At 49.7% G+C, this 17,354-nt stretch overlaps 1 protein-coding gene across 1 annotated transcript; it reads right to left on the bottom strand.

The window, feature by feature from the left end:
* Positions 1-1,842: 1,842 nt before the first annotated feature.
* LOC119462286 (galactosylgalactosylxylosylprotein 3-beta-glucuronosyltransferase 3) lies at positions 1,843-17,319 on the bottom strand. Its single transcript, XM_049672920.1, has 4 exons — positions 17,086-17,319; positions 15,904-16,107; positions 3,333-3,632; positions 1,843-2,025 (listed from the first exon to the last, which is right to left on the bottom strand). The coding sequence occupies exons 1-4, from the start codon at positions 17,317-17,319 to the stop codon at positions 1,843-1,845; spliced, it is 921 nt and encodes a 306-aa protein (XP_049528877.1).
* Between the last annotated feature and the right edge of the window lie 35 nt (positions 17,320-17,354).

Here is a 17,354-nt window from a genome sequence, read left to right as displayed (position 1 = left end):
AACATTCATTTTACAACTTGTGGCGTAACGGACTTCGCAACTTTCTTTATTTTGACCACAACACGCACATAGCGAATGCTCTCACTATTAAAGTGCCCCTAAACCACTTTGAGGTCGTAGGAGAGTGAGGGGTTTCTCTTTCGCCTTCGCTTTCCTCCTCGCGGCTGCTCTCGCCCCCTCGCTACGTCGCCATCTTGATCGGTCCTCATCTCGTCGCGGATATTTTTTGTTTCGGATATAAATACAAAGGTTGCATGAAAGTACCAGCGAAGTGGCTTGTATAGCCCTAATGGGCTGTCCAAGTATGTTCATCTTTGTTCTGCGCAACCCAAAAAATAACTTCCCACACAAAACCTGAACAAATGCCGGCTCCCAGACATCTCTAAAGAACACCGATCAGTTAATAGAATGGTGAGTTATATTTACCGGATTCATTTATTTATCTTAGTTTATTCGATGTAACCACTCAGTATATTGCTTTGGGTGTGTGCCCATTCTCGGCCAATCCTTCAGAATGTGTAAGTCCCACTACGGATTCCTACATACAACTCGTCAAAACAAACCAAACTAAACCAGTCAGTGTACAGCATCAAATAGGCATCACTAATCATCAAACCTTCGCTGGTTTGATGATTAGACATGGACAGACCAGAGAGCCAAATATGGGTGTCTTCTTTTTTTTTTTTTTCTTTGGCGGCTCTTGGCGACATCGGTCGACATTTCTTGCCCACGTTTTTCGTTAACAAAAGTCCGCGACACACACTTAGGCCACAGGAACGAGCCGTTTATTATTATTTCTTCACATCATATATTTCTTCCGCCAAGATGTGCTTGTATAATAGCGGCAGGTTGTTCGGCGGCGTATTCTTATAGGGACGTAATAACGTTATATTGGGAAATTTTGCTTGTACCATCCTTGTGCGCCACACCAACACCTGCATAAAGTGAAAAAGACGAGCAGGTTCCAAAAGACGTAATCGAGCACATAAAAATATTTCATTGCGACTTAGCTTTGATCGTGTTCTCAGTCTGCGTAGGGTTAAATGTTTTTTTTTTTTTTCCTGAATGCATCATTGCCCCGTTCGTCTCTGCTCCCCCACATATTGACATAACTACTTCAGTGCTTGCTGACTGCAAGGGTGGCCGTAAAGCAGTGAGAAAGTATCAGTTTCGCCGCAATAATAATGATAATCGCCGGACCGCTTAACTCATCTGCCGAATAATCACCGCTACTGCAAGAGATATCTATCCCTGTCCTGCGTCAACGAAACTTCCTGTATCGCCGCAAATGTTCGCATTTCATTGCTTCACCTAATTTTTATGCAGTCCCTAGCCCACAATTTTTCGTTGCGATAGCAGTTATACGGGCACTCAAGGCGGATTCTCGCTGTCGCCGTGACGTCCCGCGATAAGCCCACGTGCGATAAGAGCGAGTGGCCCGCGCTCTATGTGCTGAGGGTGCGAGAGCAAGCTTCGATGGTGAGCTGACAAAGATGGTCGTGGCTGGATGCCCGCTGTCTTTTCGCGCACCCGGCAATGTTGAATGTCCCGTGATCGAGTGCGCGCTTGGAGGGGATAGAGCGCGTCTCGTCCTCTCGTGGGGGAAGGAAAATAACTTAAGCCAGCGAAACTTTCTTTTTCTGGCCAGGGCGTCATTCGCCTGCATTAGTAGCGAGAGAGACATCTGGAGACATCCGCTTCTCAAAATCCGCCAAACAGAGCGAAGTGCGTCGTCGTCCGTAGTACCTAGGCAAACGAGCATCAGAAGCAAAAGTGCACCAGCAAATGTCCCCAGATCTCTACCTGAGAGCTTTCTGGCTCGGGCAAATACGAGAAGAAAGCTCACGCCTCATGCCCCTTCTGATGCTCATGCTTCTTCCAGGCTGGGCGCATAACCGGCCTACGCGCCCTCTGCTGGAGGTCAGCTGTGGCGGGGGCCAGTGTCAAGCCTGAGGGCGAGCCAGAATGGCTGACGCCTTCGTGCGCACTGTCTTCCCGCGCAGCTAGTGTAAGAGGCCACGTAGTCTATGTTGCGGAACCACGGTGAAGGAAGTGGCAGCACAAAGCGCTCGCTCTCCGCTGCCGGCGCTCTTCATTACGCCAGCGTTCGGAGAGCGAGTGGTACTGGTAATCGAGTGAGATCTGGTCATGTTTGCGCGAGCGTGAAACCACGCTTGTTTTGTTTGTAAGCGAATGTCTACTTTACTTTATACATCCGATAAAACTACGAGTCTTACTTTATGTTATTGCGCAATACCTTGCTATCGCTATTATGCTTCGCCTTTCGGGCGAAACTGAGACTTCTTCCTATGCGCAAGTAATCTAAGCTACCACCGATTTTAGATACTAGGCTGTACTTTAACTTCCCATATTATCTGCTTCCCTCTCAGCCTCAACCATACAGCATTATCTGATCGAATTCGTTACGCAATTTATGGATTCTTTATAGCTGTCTCTTAAAGCTACTACTCTGATTTCCCATATTCTTGCTTCGTACAGCCCTTGTGAGTATTTGTCAACACTAGTGCCCCATGTACTACCGAACATTAGCATACAATTTCTGCCTCGGAAATCCTATTTCAGGTCACGCTGGAACACCCAGACCTGCCTATTTCCATCACTTTCACCAAATCACATTTACAGCTTCGTATATGTGCACATATACTAGAAAGCACTTTCCGTAGAAGCCTGCATGTAAAAAAAAAGTCTTCACATATTCTTCTGAGGCGGAAATTATACACTGGGTCAGCAGCGGGCTATCACTGCTGACAGCGGCAGCCTCTAAACTCCTTTGTCGTGCACGCAGCGTCACCCTTGTCAGCTATATTAATCCCTGCTGTTGCCTTCCAAATGTTTACACAAACGCCACCAGCCTTATAGAGTCTATGTGGAGCGCGAAACCTCGCAGAAATTGCCCGAGCAAGAAAGTTGCGCGATCACGCTGTGGTTAGCGTGTCTGCCTGAAGTGCACACAGCCACACTGAACTTCTGTTCAATTCTCAGTTATTTAACAGCGAAGCTGTATATGTCTATAGACTGAAACACTCGTGGTCCGACCACAGCAAGCCTCCGGCGAAAATAAACCTATCGAAAACCTATCGGAAACTTGCTGGTTTACCACCTGTAGGGGGTGCATGGGCGGTGTCTTTCTTTCTTATTTTGGTTAGCGCTCGCCATGCCCTAAGTTTCCCACCAGAAGCAACCTCCCAAAGAACCAGTGTACGTTCTGTGCCAGAAACCGCTTTCCTACAGTCGCGGCGTGTGTTCTGCGTTTGTGGAGCTGTGGTGGGCGCGGAAAGCCCTCCGGGTTTCACGCATACATATATACGTGCCTCAGTGCAGTTGCTTGCCAGCGGCTCCAAGTCGTCCATGGTGACGCCGAGGCTCTCGAGAAACACAGTCGCGACTTGGGCCGAGTCGAAGCTTATGTTGGGGCTGGCGCTGGACAGTACGAGCCGCATGTTGACGGCGAACCCGGCGAGGTCCATGGGAAAAGGACGTTCCGGCTCCGGCGGTTCGTGGAAGCCCACGACCCGGCCATCGGGCGACACCAGGGGAGAACTGACGTTGTAAGCACCCGACAGTGCCACCGGGAGCACGCCGACCCGCTGAACCTGAGCAATCTGCGTACGAAAAGAGACACGTTACATCCAAGCAGTGTGCGGGAGTGCACGACGGATTCTGTGCAGTGGCAGTGGCAACGTATGACGTTGTGCATGCTCGATATCGAAGAGGCGCAAGTGCATTGTAATGACATTGCACAACGTGGAGCCCGCGCAAGTGGAGCCAGCGTAGGGCATAGGAATATGCGTCGGATAAAGCGCGGAATATAGAAAATGAAGCGCGGTTATATATCGAGGCGTTCGAAAAGGCGCGGTTCCCTCGAAGCATCTGCACCGAATTGTTTCTTTTTGCGTGCGATGCATTTGTATTTCACCAACTCATTTCTTCTTGGCAAAATTTGGCGAACATATTTTAACCAGCAAGTTGTAGTTAGAAGTATAGTGGTCATTTATAGAAGGCACCACTTTTGAACGGTCACCAAGGTTACAATACCTTGAACGATTTGAAGCGCTCTTTCTGAAATGCATTGCGCTCAGTATGTTTCACGCCTTCTAAAAATGCCATGCACGCAGCGCTGAGGAAAAGCCCTGCCGCGCACGGGACGAGCCTGCCGGAACTCATTGCGCCTGAAGCAGAGTAACTTATGGGTCTCTCCTACAAGCCGCTTTATAGACGAGAAGTGTGAATGCAAAGAAAAAACGGGCACACTGCAGACTAAAAGAATTGACATTTTCGTTCGAAGGGCGAAACAGTGACGCTCGGTTCCGTGCCTGTCGTTGTTTTCTCTTTTCCCTCTAGTCCTGATGCATCGCTATAAGCGATAGAAAGGGTTTGCAATGCGCTCGAGTTACACGGACGGCGCTCTAATAATACACGATGGGGGGAATATGCTTCGGCAGCGATGCAACACGTGTTTCACAACCCTGGGGGCGTGACAGACAGCACTTCAGTTGTCCGCGAGGTGACACCGACGGGAATCCAACGGCGTTTGTCAGCGTCCACTGATCGGATTAGTTAAGAGGGTATCGCCCAGAATATTGTGTGCACAGTGCTTCTCAGTACGAACGCCATGACGTGTATGTGCTAGTGATGAAAAATATTGGTAAATCGATTATTGACAGTAATAATTTAATGTATTGATTGATTGATATATGGTTTGATTGCTAGTATTGATTGACACCAAATATAACGTAGCTCAAGGTTGTCGGTGTATATGTAGCGCTCACCGACGCTGCTAAGCGGGAACGCTAAGGTCGGCGCTCTCGGCCGGCGCCTCGGGGCCGGCTGCAACTGACGGGAAAAATAAAGTTGGGCGGCGCGTGCCAGCGGCGCAAGCACGGCACGCTCTAGTCCGTTCTGAGAGCATGCTCAGCTGGTCCTCTTGTTCTGGCGCTCCGCTGCGACGCCTCGGTCCTCGACAGTGGTGACTCCGGCCTCAGGGATGACCGACCCCAGCAACCTCCCGCGCCCACGGGACGTCGCAGCTCTACAGCTCCACCTGCCCACGTTCTGGCGCAAGAACCCGCAGGTTTGGTTCGCACGGGTCGAAACCATCTTCGATCTGCACCACATCACCTCGGAGATTTCGCGGTTTCGCCACTTACTTTGCAACCTGTCTCCTGAGGTGGCTCAAGAACTGGCAGACGTTATCGCTGCACCTTTCAGTGATGCCCCGTACCAGCAACTGAAGCAGAGTATTTTATAACGCACCACGGCGTCCGAGAGCGTGCGCCTCCAGCACCTGCTCAGATCCGAGGACCTTGGAGATCGCCGCCCTTCCCAGCTGCTCAACAGCATGCGACAGCTCCTGGGCACAAGCAAGGTCGACCCGAACGGCGCGGTGTTGAGGGAACTTTTCTTGCAGTGCTTACCACAGTCCACCCGCCTTGTCTTGGCCGCTACAGAGGACTTGACCCTCGACCGCCTCGCCCAGCTCGCTAATCGAGTCCACGACGCGACTTCTCCTTCGGTCGCCGCCCTCTCTTCAACGCCACCATCCTCAATCATGGCCCGCTTAGAGTCCCGGATCGACCATACAGCTTCCCGTTTCCATCAACGCCCTTCGGACGCGGCTCCACCTCATGTCCCAGCCGCCGTCCATCAACGGCGTTTAACAGTAGATATACAAATGAAACATGGCGCGGATCAAATATACAAGACTAACACCTACAGCATTTCACTAAACCAACGTCAAAAGAAAATCACAGTTCAAAAGAAAACAAATGGTGTCATACGCATGGCCGGGCAGCAGCAGCAAGTCCATAAACGTGGAAGTCGTGCACAAAGCTTTCCCGAAGAATGCTGGCGGTCCGATCTTGTCGAGGTGGATGCGAATTGCTGAGCTGGATTTACCGGGAGTCTAGATTGGAGTCTTCCCCTCAAGCAGGTTGAGCTAACTTGAGGCGAACTACCGTGAGCTTCGTTGCAGACGCTGGTTTTGACGTCTCGTACGTCAACAAGTTTCCTCGGAGTTCCGACGTGGCCAGGCGGCCCAGGCGATACTGGACGGCACTAGCCCCCCAACGGCTTCTCAGCAGCGCATAGGTTCAGCTTCTAGACTAATCAGCAGGGCCCAAAACATGCGCTTAAATAGCCTCTCCTTTCCCTAGTTCCCTAGGTAGGGAAACTGCCGCTACGTAGCATTCTCCGAATTCAGCTCTCTTAGCTCCCAACAATCTTGGCTGCACTCTCACTATGGACGAAGAACCGCAGATTAGCCTCTCCCCCAATGTCAAGGGCCAAGGTTGAGCCCGGTACTACCACGTGGCCGTACGCGCACACTTCGGGGTCCGTAATGGGCGTGACGTGTCTGGAATCGAGATGGCAGCCCGAGCGGCCACGACGCTTTTTCCGCCCGTAATTCGGCGTGTCGACGTCGAATGCATTGTACGCTGCACAGTCAGGAGCCCACGTGTTTGACGCTCGTAATTCGGCGTGTCGATGTCGAATGCATTATACGCTGCACAGTCAGGAGCCCACGTGTTTGACGCTCGTAATTCGGCGTGTCGATGTCGAATGCATTATACGCTGCACAGTCAGGAGCCCACGTGTTTGACGTTCGTAATTCAGCGTGTCGTTAATCAGCGTCCAAACCATTCGAAAATATGCCGCTCCGTGACACTCACACTCGACCTTGCCTTGCGGCGCACGTTCCGGTGGGTCTTCATCGTGGCCGACGTCCATCAGCCTATCCTCGGCTCCGACTTTCTCACCCATTTCGGCCTCGACGTCAGCATGCGCAGCCATCGCCTGATTGACAGCAAGACGCGCCTCTCCATCCCTGGCGTTCTGTTGGCTGTCACTCCCACTGACATCCGCACGCTGATCCCATCATGTCTGTACGCTCGAATGCTCGAAGATTTCCCTGAAGTGACGAGGCCCGCAAATTAAATCAACCACGCAAGCACAGCGTCACCCACCACGTTGTCACGCGTGGTCCACCTGTCGCAGCTCGTCCGCGCCGCCTCATCGATGAGCGTCTGGCCATTGCTAAGCGGGAATTCGAGCACATGCTCCAGCTAGGTATTATTCGCCCTTCCTCCAGCAGTCGGGCCTCCCCACTCCATGTGGTGCCCAAGAAAGATCCGGGTGACTGGCGTCCGTGCGGTGACTACCGGGTGCTCAACGCTCACACGGTCCACGATAGCTATCCCCTTCCACACATCCAAGACTTCACAGGCCATTTGGAAGGATGCAAAATCTTTAGCAAAGCGGACCTTGTCAAGGCCTATCACCAAATCCCCGTTGAGCCGGCCGATATCCCGAAGACAGCCATTACTACACCCTTCGGCCTGTTTGAGTATGTGCACATGCCCTTTGGGTTACGCAACGCAGCTCAAGCGTTCCAGTGATTCATCGCCGAGGTAACGCGCGGCATCCCGGCTGTATTTGCCTACATCGACGACATCCTCGTCGCGAGTCTCAATCAACAAGATCACGAGCGTCACCTCCGGGAGCTCTTTCAACGCCTTCAACAATTTGGCCTGGTTGTCAACCCCCAGAAATGCGTATTTGGGTCTTCCGAGCTCGAGTTCCTGGGCCACCACATCTCGGCGCTAGGAATTCGTCTATTGCCCTCTCATATCCAGGCCGTGAAAGACTTCCCAGCACCCACTACCCTACGCCAGCTGCGTGAGTTCCTCAGCCTAGTGAATTTCTCCCGACGTTTTATTCCCCCCTGCGCTCAGCTTCTACACCCACTGACTGACCTTCTTCGCACGACCAAGGGCTCCTCATCCGCAATTTCCTGGTATCCCGAAGCTGAATCTGCTTTCAGGGCAGCTAAACAAGCCGTCGCCGATGCAGTACTTCTCATCCACCCGAGAACTAACGTGCCAACCCGCATCATGGTGGATGCTTCCAGTGTGGCCATCGGCGCTCTTCTCCAGCAGGAAATCAACTCCGAGTGGCGCCCACTGGGTTTCTTCGCTCGGAAGCTACAACCTGCCGAGACTCGCTACAGCGTTTTTGGCCGTGAGCTGCTCGCCATCTACTCCACCATCCAGCACTTTCGGCACTTCTTGGAGGGCGAGCCATTTCATATTCTAACGGATCATAAGCCTCTGGTGTATGTCTTCCGTACAAACTCTTCCAAGTACGTCGCACGTGAAGTTCGTCAAATGGCCTATATATCGGAGTTCACAACGGATATCCGGCACATCAAAGGCACCGACAACGAGGCAGCTGACGCACTTTCACGCATCACCTCCCTCGGCACTTCTACATCGACTGTGGATTGGGAAGGTCTAGCTCGTGCGCAGATGGAAGACCACCAGCTGCAAGCGCTGCGTGACCATCCCCGTTCCCTCCGTCGTTCCTCACCCGTTTGTGCCTGGCTTCCTCTGGTGCGACATGTCAGCGGCTGCACCTCGCCCCTTCATTCCGGCTGCCTTCTGTCGTGCGGTGTTCCAATCACTTCATTACATCTGCCGTCCCAGCATCCGAGCCACGCAGCGCCTCGTTACACAGCGGTATGTCTGGCCAAGCATCAACACCGATGTTCGCCAATGGGCCAGCTCGTGCCTCGCATGCCAGACCGCCAAAGTGACCCGCCACACGAAGACTCCCACGCAGTCGTTCTTGCCACCTGGCTGTCGTTTTGACCACGTCCATCTTGATTTGGTTGGACCACTTCCTCACTCTCACGACTGTCGCTACATTCTCACAAAGATCGATCGCTTCACCCGTTGGCCCGAAGCCGTGACCATTCCGGACATCACTGCGGAAACGGTCGCCAAACCCTTCGTTTCAGCATGTGTTTCCCGCTTCGGCTGCCCGAGCATTGTGACAACGGATCGCGGCCGGCAATTTGACTGTACACTTTTCACTTCGCTCAACCGTCTGCTTGGCACTAAACACTGCCGTACCGCTGCATATCATCCCTGTGCCAACGGCATGGTTGAGCGGCTCCATCACCAACTCATAGCTGCCCTCGATCACTGCGCGCCTGGATCGAGAGCACTGGGTCGACCACCTTCCTATGGTGTTTCTCGGCCTACGTGCCGTCCTTCGTCGCGACCTTTGCTGTTCAGTGGCCGAACTCGTCTACGGCGCACCCCTGCGGCTTCCTTAAGACTTGTTCGTTCCTTCGCCCCCCTCGCCCCAGCCGCTACAGTACCTCCAATGTCTACAGGAGTGCATTCAGCAACTGCGCCCCGTACCACCTCGATCATCGGACCACAGCATCTTTGTGCACCCGGACATTGTGTCTTCGTCCCACGTGTTCCTCAGACGAGGCGCTATAAAGGCGCTTCTAACACCATCCTACGATGGACCGTACCGTGTCCTCCACAAGACGCAGAAGTCCGCCACCATCCTATTGAATGGTCGCGAAGAAGTCGTTTCGCTGGACCGCCTCAAACCAGCCTATATACGTCGAGACGCCTCCCGATTAAGGAGCTCCCCGCGGATGTCGCCGGCGCACCCGTCGATCTGCTTTACACTAAGACAGCCTCATCTCTGCCTCGTCGACGAGTACATTTCGCCGTTCCGTCTGGGCGGTGGGCCTAGTTCCATCTAGGCGGTGGGCCCTTAGCGTCCCCTTAGCGGGGACGCTAAGGTGGGCGCTCTCGGGCGGCGCCTCAGGGCCGCGGCTGCAACTGACGAGAAAGCTGGTCCTCTTGTTTTGGCGCTCCGCTGCGACCCCTCGGTTCCCGACATATATACACAAAAAATTAAAAGGGGTCCCTTATGCTACGAATAAGGCCACTAAGGTCGACTAAGGACAACTAAGGACGACTAAGGACGAGTAAATTAGACGAGCAACTATTTACAGATTATAGTTACAAAGCGGTTGCAGCGCTGACCGGTTGGATTCACAGCGTGAGCGCAGTCCGTTCATTCTCTTCTTTTCTGGAGTGATGGCGCCCGCGCGCCTCGTTCAAACAATCAAATACAACACGCGTGTAACAATGTGTATATATACAGGGTGTTTCAGCGAACACTTTCAAAAATTCTTAAAGGCTGCCTGTGGCAAATAGCACAATTCTAGTTCATGAGCTGGTCTACTTGAAGAGGCGGACATTACATGCGCAAGAAATTGAAATGCATAATTGAATTAACAAAAATTGACTAATTAAGTTTTTTACTAATTAACTGATGGCCATATTGCAATTTAAGAATTGTAGCCGTGGAGTTCGTAAGGCGGATCCACTTGGAACGAATTCTCGGGATGACACCTGATCCGAGATATTAATTCCCGAATTTTGCGGAGAAATGCATTGGCGTTCCAGTTAGGTTCTTAAAAAAACGTCGCTTTTTGCATTGAAGCACAAAATTAACTGGAATGCCAATGCATTTCTCCGCAAAGTTCGGGAATTAATATCTCGAAACTGGTGTCATCCTGAGAATTAATTCTAAGTGGATCCGTCTTGCGAACTCCATGGCTACAATTTGTATATTGCGATATGGGCCATCAAGTAAATAGTTAAAAACTTAATTAGTAAACTTTTGTTAATTCAATTATGCATTTCAATTTCTTGCGCATGTAATGTCCGCCTCTTCAAGTAGACCAGACCATTAACTAGAATTGGGCTATCTGCCACAGGCAACCTTAAATAAATTTGAAAGTGTTCGCTGAAACACCCTGTATATTTATATATGTAGCGAGAGAGAGGGAGAGAGAGGTGAAGGAGGAGGCCGAGCGGTAGTTGTCGGCGTAGAATCCTCCTCCGAAATAAATTTCTGGCTACGCCATTGCACGGAGCCACTTTTTTGCTGAGTCATCTTCCACGGCCGCTGGATAAAAAAAGGACATTTTTTTTTATCCAGCGGCCGTGCATCTTCACTCCGAACTGATATTTTGCAGTCAATACTGCAAGTCATCCTTATTTCACCAAGCTCTAACCATACCTCAATACTTAATTTTGCTGATTCATCATCAAACTACAGCCTTATTATACAGTGATTTTTGCAAGTCATCCTTTATTTACTAAACTCAGACCATGACACAGCACCTTTTTGCTGAGGGAGGCATCATCTCTCTGAAACCACAATTTCGTCATTTTTGCAAGTCATAAAGTTTTTTTTTTGCCAGTCACCCTTCTTATGATTCACGAAACTCGCACCATGACTCAGCACATTTATTTGCCGAGTCACTCTCACTTGGACCCTCAAATCTCACATATATTTTTTGCAAGTCACTCCCCCACTCCACAACCTTTTGATTCACTTGTAAACCTGCCGTGGTCCCTTAGTGGCTATGGTGTTGGGCTGCTACGCACGAGGTCACGGGATCGAATCCCGGCCTCGGCGGCCGCATTTCCGTGGCGTCGAAATGCGAAAACATCCGTGTACTTAGACTTAGGTGCACGTTAAAAAACCCCAAGGGGTCCAAATCATTCCGGAGTCCCCCACTACGGCCTGCCTGTTTTGGCACGTAAAACCCCACAATTTTAACATCGGAGCTGTTTAAGCCGGCCGTAATGTGTGCCGCCTGCCCCTGCGTTGCCTAGCAACCACCTCGCGGAGCATCGCGCGATATGCTCGGGAGAGAGAAAGAGAAAATGAGAGCGAGAGAGAGTGCGCGCGTCGCCAGTCTAGGGGGTGTTGGCTTCGCGCGCTATCCCAACATCACCTAGGTGGTGTTGGATAGCTTCGCCGAGCTGGGGGAGAGAGAGAGAGAGGTGAGAGAGAGTGAAAGCAGAGCATAAAATAGCATCGCGCAGCATAGCGGATGCGAGGTAGAGAGGAGGAGTGAAGGCATGTGGACTTAGGGCCCATTCACACTTGCGACTAGGCGAGGTCGCGCGACCAATTGCGAGTGGCGACCAGAAAACTACTCAAGACGAACGATGTTCACACTTACAAATGCGACCGACGAGTCGCTAAACCGAAATGTATCACGATATGCTGTTCACCTCTGCTTGAAATGTCATCGCCGCGTAAAATATGCGTCAGCGTATACGGACGTCCTGTTACTTCGCATCTGATTGGTTAAGCTGTTCTGCGACTGCGGTCGCGCGACTGAAAAATCGAGCAGTGTGCGACTGGCCCGAAACGGTCGCATTTCGAGAAAAGCGACCATTTGCGACTACTTGCGACTGGTCGCTTTGCGACCTACTTGGTCGCGCGACCTCGCCTAGTCGCAAGTGTGAATAGGGCCCTTAGTGGGAAGCGCAGAGCTGCTGCCGACGCCGATCTCGTTTCGCCGCGTTCGCGCCGAACGCGCCTGGTGTCCGTGACTGCAGCCGATGCCTCTGGCGGCGGCTCGGCCGGTTTAGACCAGACAACTGGACACTAGTTGCTTCCGAAAGACTGAAGCGAGAGCTAGGGAAGCTGAAATCAAGTGTCGCAGCAGAGAGCATTCCGAGTTTAGATTTAGGGAAGCCTAGAGTTCGCGTAGGTGAAGAAATGAAGATCTGGAGGCTTGTGAACGTGTCCGGTTGAATTCATCGCGATACTACGCAGAACATCGTGAAGAAATCCTGAGCGCCAGCAAACTAAGTGTGTTGTTTGCCACTACTTTAGTAGGCTTTCCCCAGCTCCGGTGGTCTCTGGTGTTTTCGGTAGCATAGCCACGCCTAATTTCGTTTCACTCGTAATTCACAGTTGATTCACTCTTAATTCACTCTATCACCACTTGATTCACCTTCATTCACTCTTAATTCACTCTCATTTACTCTTCATTATCTTAGATCACTCTATATCATCCTTACCTTTCGTTTGACTCCTATCACCCAACTAAACCCCTTTAATTCACCATGAATTTACACTTAATTGACCTAATTCACCTCTCTGTATACCCATTTTTTATCATTATCATTACCATCATAACCATACTTACACCCGTTCCTATAATAATTTTCTCGGTTCTTGGCCACTTTTCGGGTTTTTTCGACCCATTCTACCACTCTGTCATGCTGATTATCATAAATAATTAAATGACTATTATGATGATTTATGATAATATATGTAAAAATGATATATTGATAATATGATGACGGTATGGTACATATGGCAGGCATTACCAAATCCTGACTGGGAGCTTACCACTGTCGTTGAACAGAAAAGTGTACAATCATTGCATATTACCGGTGCTAACATATGGGGCAGGAACTTGGACGCTAACAAAGAAGCCCGGGAACAAGTTCAGGACCACACAAAGAGCGATAGAACGAAAAATGCTAGGCCTAACGTTAAGGAACAGGAAGAGAGCGATGTCGATCAGAGAGCAAACGGGGATAGCCGATATTCTAGTTGCCATTAAGCTGGAAAAATAGAGCTGGGCAGGCCATGTCATGCATAGGATGGATAACCGGTGGACCATTAGAGATACAGAATGGATACCAATAGAAGGGAAACGCAGTCGAGGACGGCAGAAAACTAGGTGGAGCGATGAAATTAGGAAATTTGCAGGCGCAAGTTGGAATCAGCTAGCGAAAGACAGGGGTAATTGGAGATCACAGGGAAAGGCCTCCGTCCTGCAGTGGACATAAATATAGGCTAATGATGATTATGATGACGATTTATCAATATTTATATTCTTGATTTAATTACCTATCAATTGATATATAATGTTATGGGGTATGTAATGAACTTATTCAGTTATCGATTTTTCGTACATATTTTTAGAAATTTTTTGTCCGATTTGCGGCTCCACGTTTTCAAGGTCACCTCGAAATGATACCATAATGCTTTCGCCTTAATAATTCGACAGTGTCACTACTAAAGCCTTCAGAGCAGTTCGTTGCTCCGATGCGTTATAGGCTACTTCATTTCCCAAGATTTTGTATCTTAAAAGAAGAGAAGGAAAGGGGGGGGGGGGGGGGACTCATTAAATCGGTGCAGCGATGTTCTCTAAACACGTCTACGTGACTGGTACCGAGGACAACTTATTACGAAGTCTTCTACGTCTTCTCACGAGTGCACGCATGCCCAACAAGGCAAATGTGCGCACTGTATGCGTAGGATAGTTTGTTTTCGGGTGTACCACGAAGCGATAATGAAACGAGAGTGATGTACTGTTACAACGTAAATAAACAATACCAGCGTGCAATGCGACGTGAATGAAACGTGATAATCCGTGCTTGTTATCTTCGATGCATCTACATCACATTAAAATCTGACGTCGAGAAATATCCGCACTTCGTGCTCGCGATTACGAGGCCAAGAGAGAATTTTTCGAAGCGACATGACGTCTCAAACTGTATGGGAAACAGTAGATTTATCTCTGTTCCTTCAACATTGTAGACGTTCGTTCAGCGTCAAACTGACGGCTAGCTTCTCTACCTATGGGGGCCACCCTTATTGCGGTTGTCAAGCCGTACACAGATGCACATTTTCACTAGTTTTGATGCGCACAAAACGTAAAATATCTGGCTATACATGTATAGTATGAACCCTCTGATTGTTAGATGTTTGACGTTTCCTTGCCCCGTTCATGCAGATACCGGCAAAACGCAACAGAGCTTTGTGGCAAATGTGCAAAAATAAGCAACTCGTTTAAACAAAACAACATGGTCAAGCTACGAATTGGCTGTCTTTCCTCTTCAGCAGCCCGGACTAAGATGTGGTCAATGTATGTGGCGAGTATTCACTCGTGGGTGTATTAAAATGATCATTTAAACCCAGGAAATTGAGCGTGAGGGCCGACAACACGTTATTGATAACTGAGGGTGAGGATGGGTGCAGGGAATATTATGCGCTGAGGGTGTCTAATATTGTACCTTTTACAAGGTGCGGACAAAGTGAGGAGCACACCCGTGCTTTAACAGTGAGGCAGGAAAACGAAATATGAAGGAATTCGCTCCGCTCTGCTCGCGGCACTAAACATGTAAATGGGATCGCCAGGTTAAACGACGCTTTTAAGGGGTCCCGTGTTACGAGCCACCCTTCCAGAAAAAAAATACAAACGTTGAAAGCAAAGAAATCTAATTGAACTGTAGTAAACTAGTATTTCACATGTGGTTATTTTAAATTTGTTGTTTAATCAGCCGTGGATGTGGCGCATGTGAAAGAAATGCCTAATTCGAAATTCTGCAGAGTATGCAGTATGTGCTGGTAAAATTGATTTGATCCGGACGCGCTTATTAGTCGATTCCTTCTCTGAGGAGGTATTTTTACAGTGAATAGATCGCACTTGAAATACTGCGTATGCGCGACTTTTCACAATGTTCTGGGAGAACGGCACCATTCACCGAATTTACATTTGGAAGAAACTGAGAGCACGTTATAGGGCTCGTGCGTGGGGGTTTGATAGAGACTAAGTGAAAATTTCTAACCGCTCGTTAGCTGCCTGTTTAGAGGCGTAACACCAAACGCTTACAACGTTTCACGTTTTCCCGCTGCCTAAAACCAATAGTGACAGCAATTTTACACTTAGAAGCGATGAGGTTGGTGTAATGCGTGAAGTGTGAAAGTTTTGAAGTAATTGTCAGAGGCTTATTTTTTCCGATTTTTAAGCGTTATAGCAGGCGCAGAGTGTGTTCACCTCATCTTCTTGGAGATGCAACCACGGTACTACCTTGTTTATATTTCAATAAAATGAGAAGTATCATGTGGGTGCTGCACGATCAAACTTCTAGCATAGGTTAACTACGGCCTTTGTACGAAATTAATTGCAAAAGTATTCCAGAGTGCCCGAAGCGCAGATTACTAACTGCGTTGCAAGTTTTCCCATTGTCTTGGAAAACCAGAGCGATACAAAGCGTTGTCATTTAAAGACAACAGTGAGCACGCACACGAACATGCTCGTCCGTTCTTGCGTGCTTGTTTGCGTGCTTGCTAAGAACATTTTGAAACGAGTAGCGATAAATAAAATGGTGGACGAGGAAGCCAGTTACTACCCCTGCATATATAGCCCCATCAAACCACGCACCACAAGGAGTGCCGTCTGTATACCTGAGCGAACAAGCGGTGGTCGTAGGAATTGTCCTCTTTGGTGAAGTACAGCACAGAGGGCAGCACGGCGTTCTTTCGCAGCCACGCTATCGCCTTCATGTGGCGGGCGACGAACTTGCCACGCTTGATTTGCCGCAATTTCGAGGGAGTCCGACTGGCCAGGTGAACGCCGGCCAGCCCCGTCCGGCGCAATATTTTTTCCACCTGCAGTTCGCAAATGTTTAATCATAATCATCAGCCCATTAGGCTTTATTTACTGCCGGAAATTTTTTGCGTGCCATCTTGCTTTATCGTTTAGGTTCGAGTTGTATGAATTTGCGCTTTTACTGAACGTACGGGCAGCAAACAAAATGTGGCAAATACACGTATGTAAGCCTTGTTTCTATGCGGGAAGGCCTTAACTTCTCAAGTGCGATGAGAGAAACCAGAGATGAAAATTGTGTACTAATTCGGACACCCTGGTGGGCACCGAAATATCTGACATCAGAGTTTTGCATCAAATGGTATTATAGTTTGTTTCGTGTAGGTGTAGTCGGTTTACTGTGTCGTGATGTTCTCGTGTCGTCTGATTCGGTGTCATGTTTACTTCCCACGAAGAGTCACACACAAAAAAAGAAACATTCATTTGTCCCCATCAACGATTCGGTCATGCCCATTTTTGGCCAGGATGTTAGCAACGCGACAAGTCGATACATTTAAGCATGCAAAATGTTAACTGTGCAGCCAATCACATATCGCGCAAAGTTTGCTTTGTTCTGTCCAGCAAGTACCTAAAGCCCTGGCGGCCACCATCAACGCCACTTCCTGTTAAATTGTTTTTTCGAGACTCGCCAATGTGCCCAATATTGCCAAATTTGACCAAAAGTAAAAGGGCAGGCTTCGGTTTATACGCTGCACAATGTTACTGGAGGAAGAGTTGCGAATGCAATGTTTAACAACCCGATGGGAAGCTTCGTTTCCACAAGGAAGGTTTTAAGCCCACTTCATTACAAGGATATCGCCCTAAGATTTACAGTTTACTCTGTGTAATGTCAACCTGTCGCTGTTTCAGCTGCTTTTACTAACGCGGTTTTGCAAAAGCAGCTTCAGCTGCTTCAGCATTTCGCAAACGCGGCGGAGAGGAACCAACAGCACGTGGCAAACTTTCGCTCATCTGGCTGCAACTCCAGCAAGGATGCTCACCAACGCGGATGGCCGTTTGGCGTCCTCGACGATGAGCCAGAAGATGCGAGCCTCTGCCAGCATGAGCGTCTGTGACAGCCGTACCAACACGGGGGCCTGGTTGGCGCGCCGGTACGTCGGTGTCACCACGTACACCGTCGGTCCTGTGGCGAAAAAGCGCGCACCGATGGCTTCCAGGGCTCCCGTCTCGCACCCCAACCATGGCAAGGGTACCGAAGGCACTGCACGCGACATTATACCGTTGGGGTGACGGAAAAAGGAAAGTAATA

This window comes from Dermacentor silvarum, chromosome 8, assembly GCF_013339745.2.
Source record: "Dermacentor silvarum isolate Dsil-2018 chromosome 8, BIME_Dsil_1.4, whole genome shotgun sequence".
NCBI classification, from domain to species: Eukaryota; Metazoa; Arthropoda; class Arachnida; order Ixodida; family Ixodidae; genus Dermacentor; species Dermacentor silvarum.
Note: the sequence above shows the minus strand (reverse complement) of the source record. Positions and strands in the feature narration are given on the sequence as shown.

Excerpts from the sequence above, each read along its gene's own strand:
- LOC119462286 (XM_049672920.1), bottom strand. The coding sequence starts at position 17,319 with ATGTCGCGTGCAGTGCCTTCGGTACCCTTGCCATGGTTGGGGTGCGAG. Across the intron at positions 16,108-17,085 it reads CCAAACGGCCATCCGCGTTG|GTGGAAAAAATATTGCGCCG; the intron begins GTGAGCATCCTT and ends TGCGAACTGCAG. Across the intron at positions 2,026-3,332 it reads TGGCAAGCAACTGCACTGAG|ACTACGTGGCCTCTTACACT; the intron begins GCACGTATATAT and ends TCCGCAACATAG.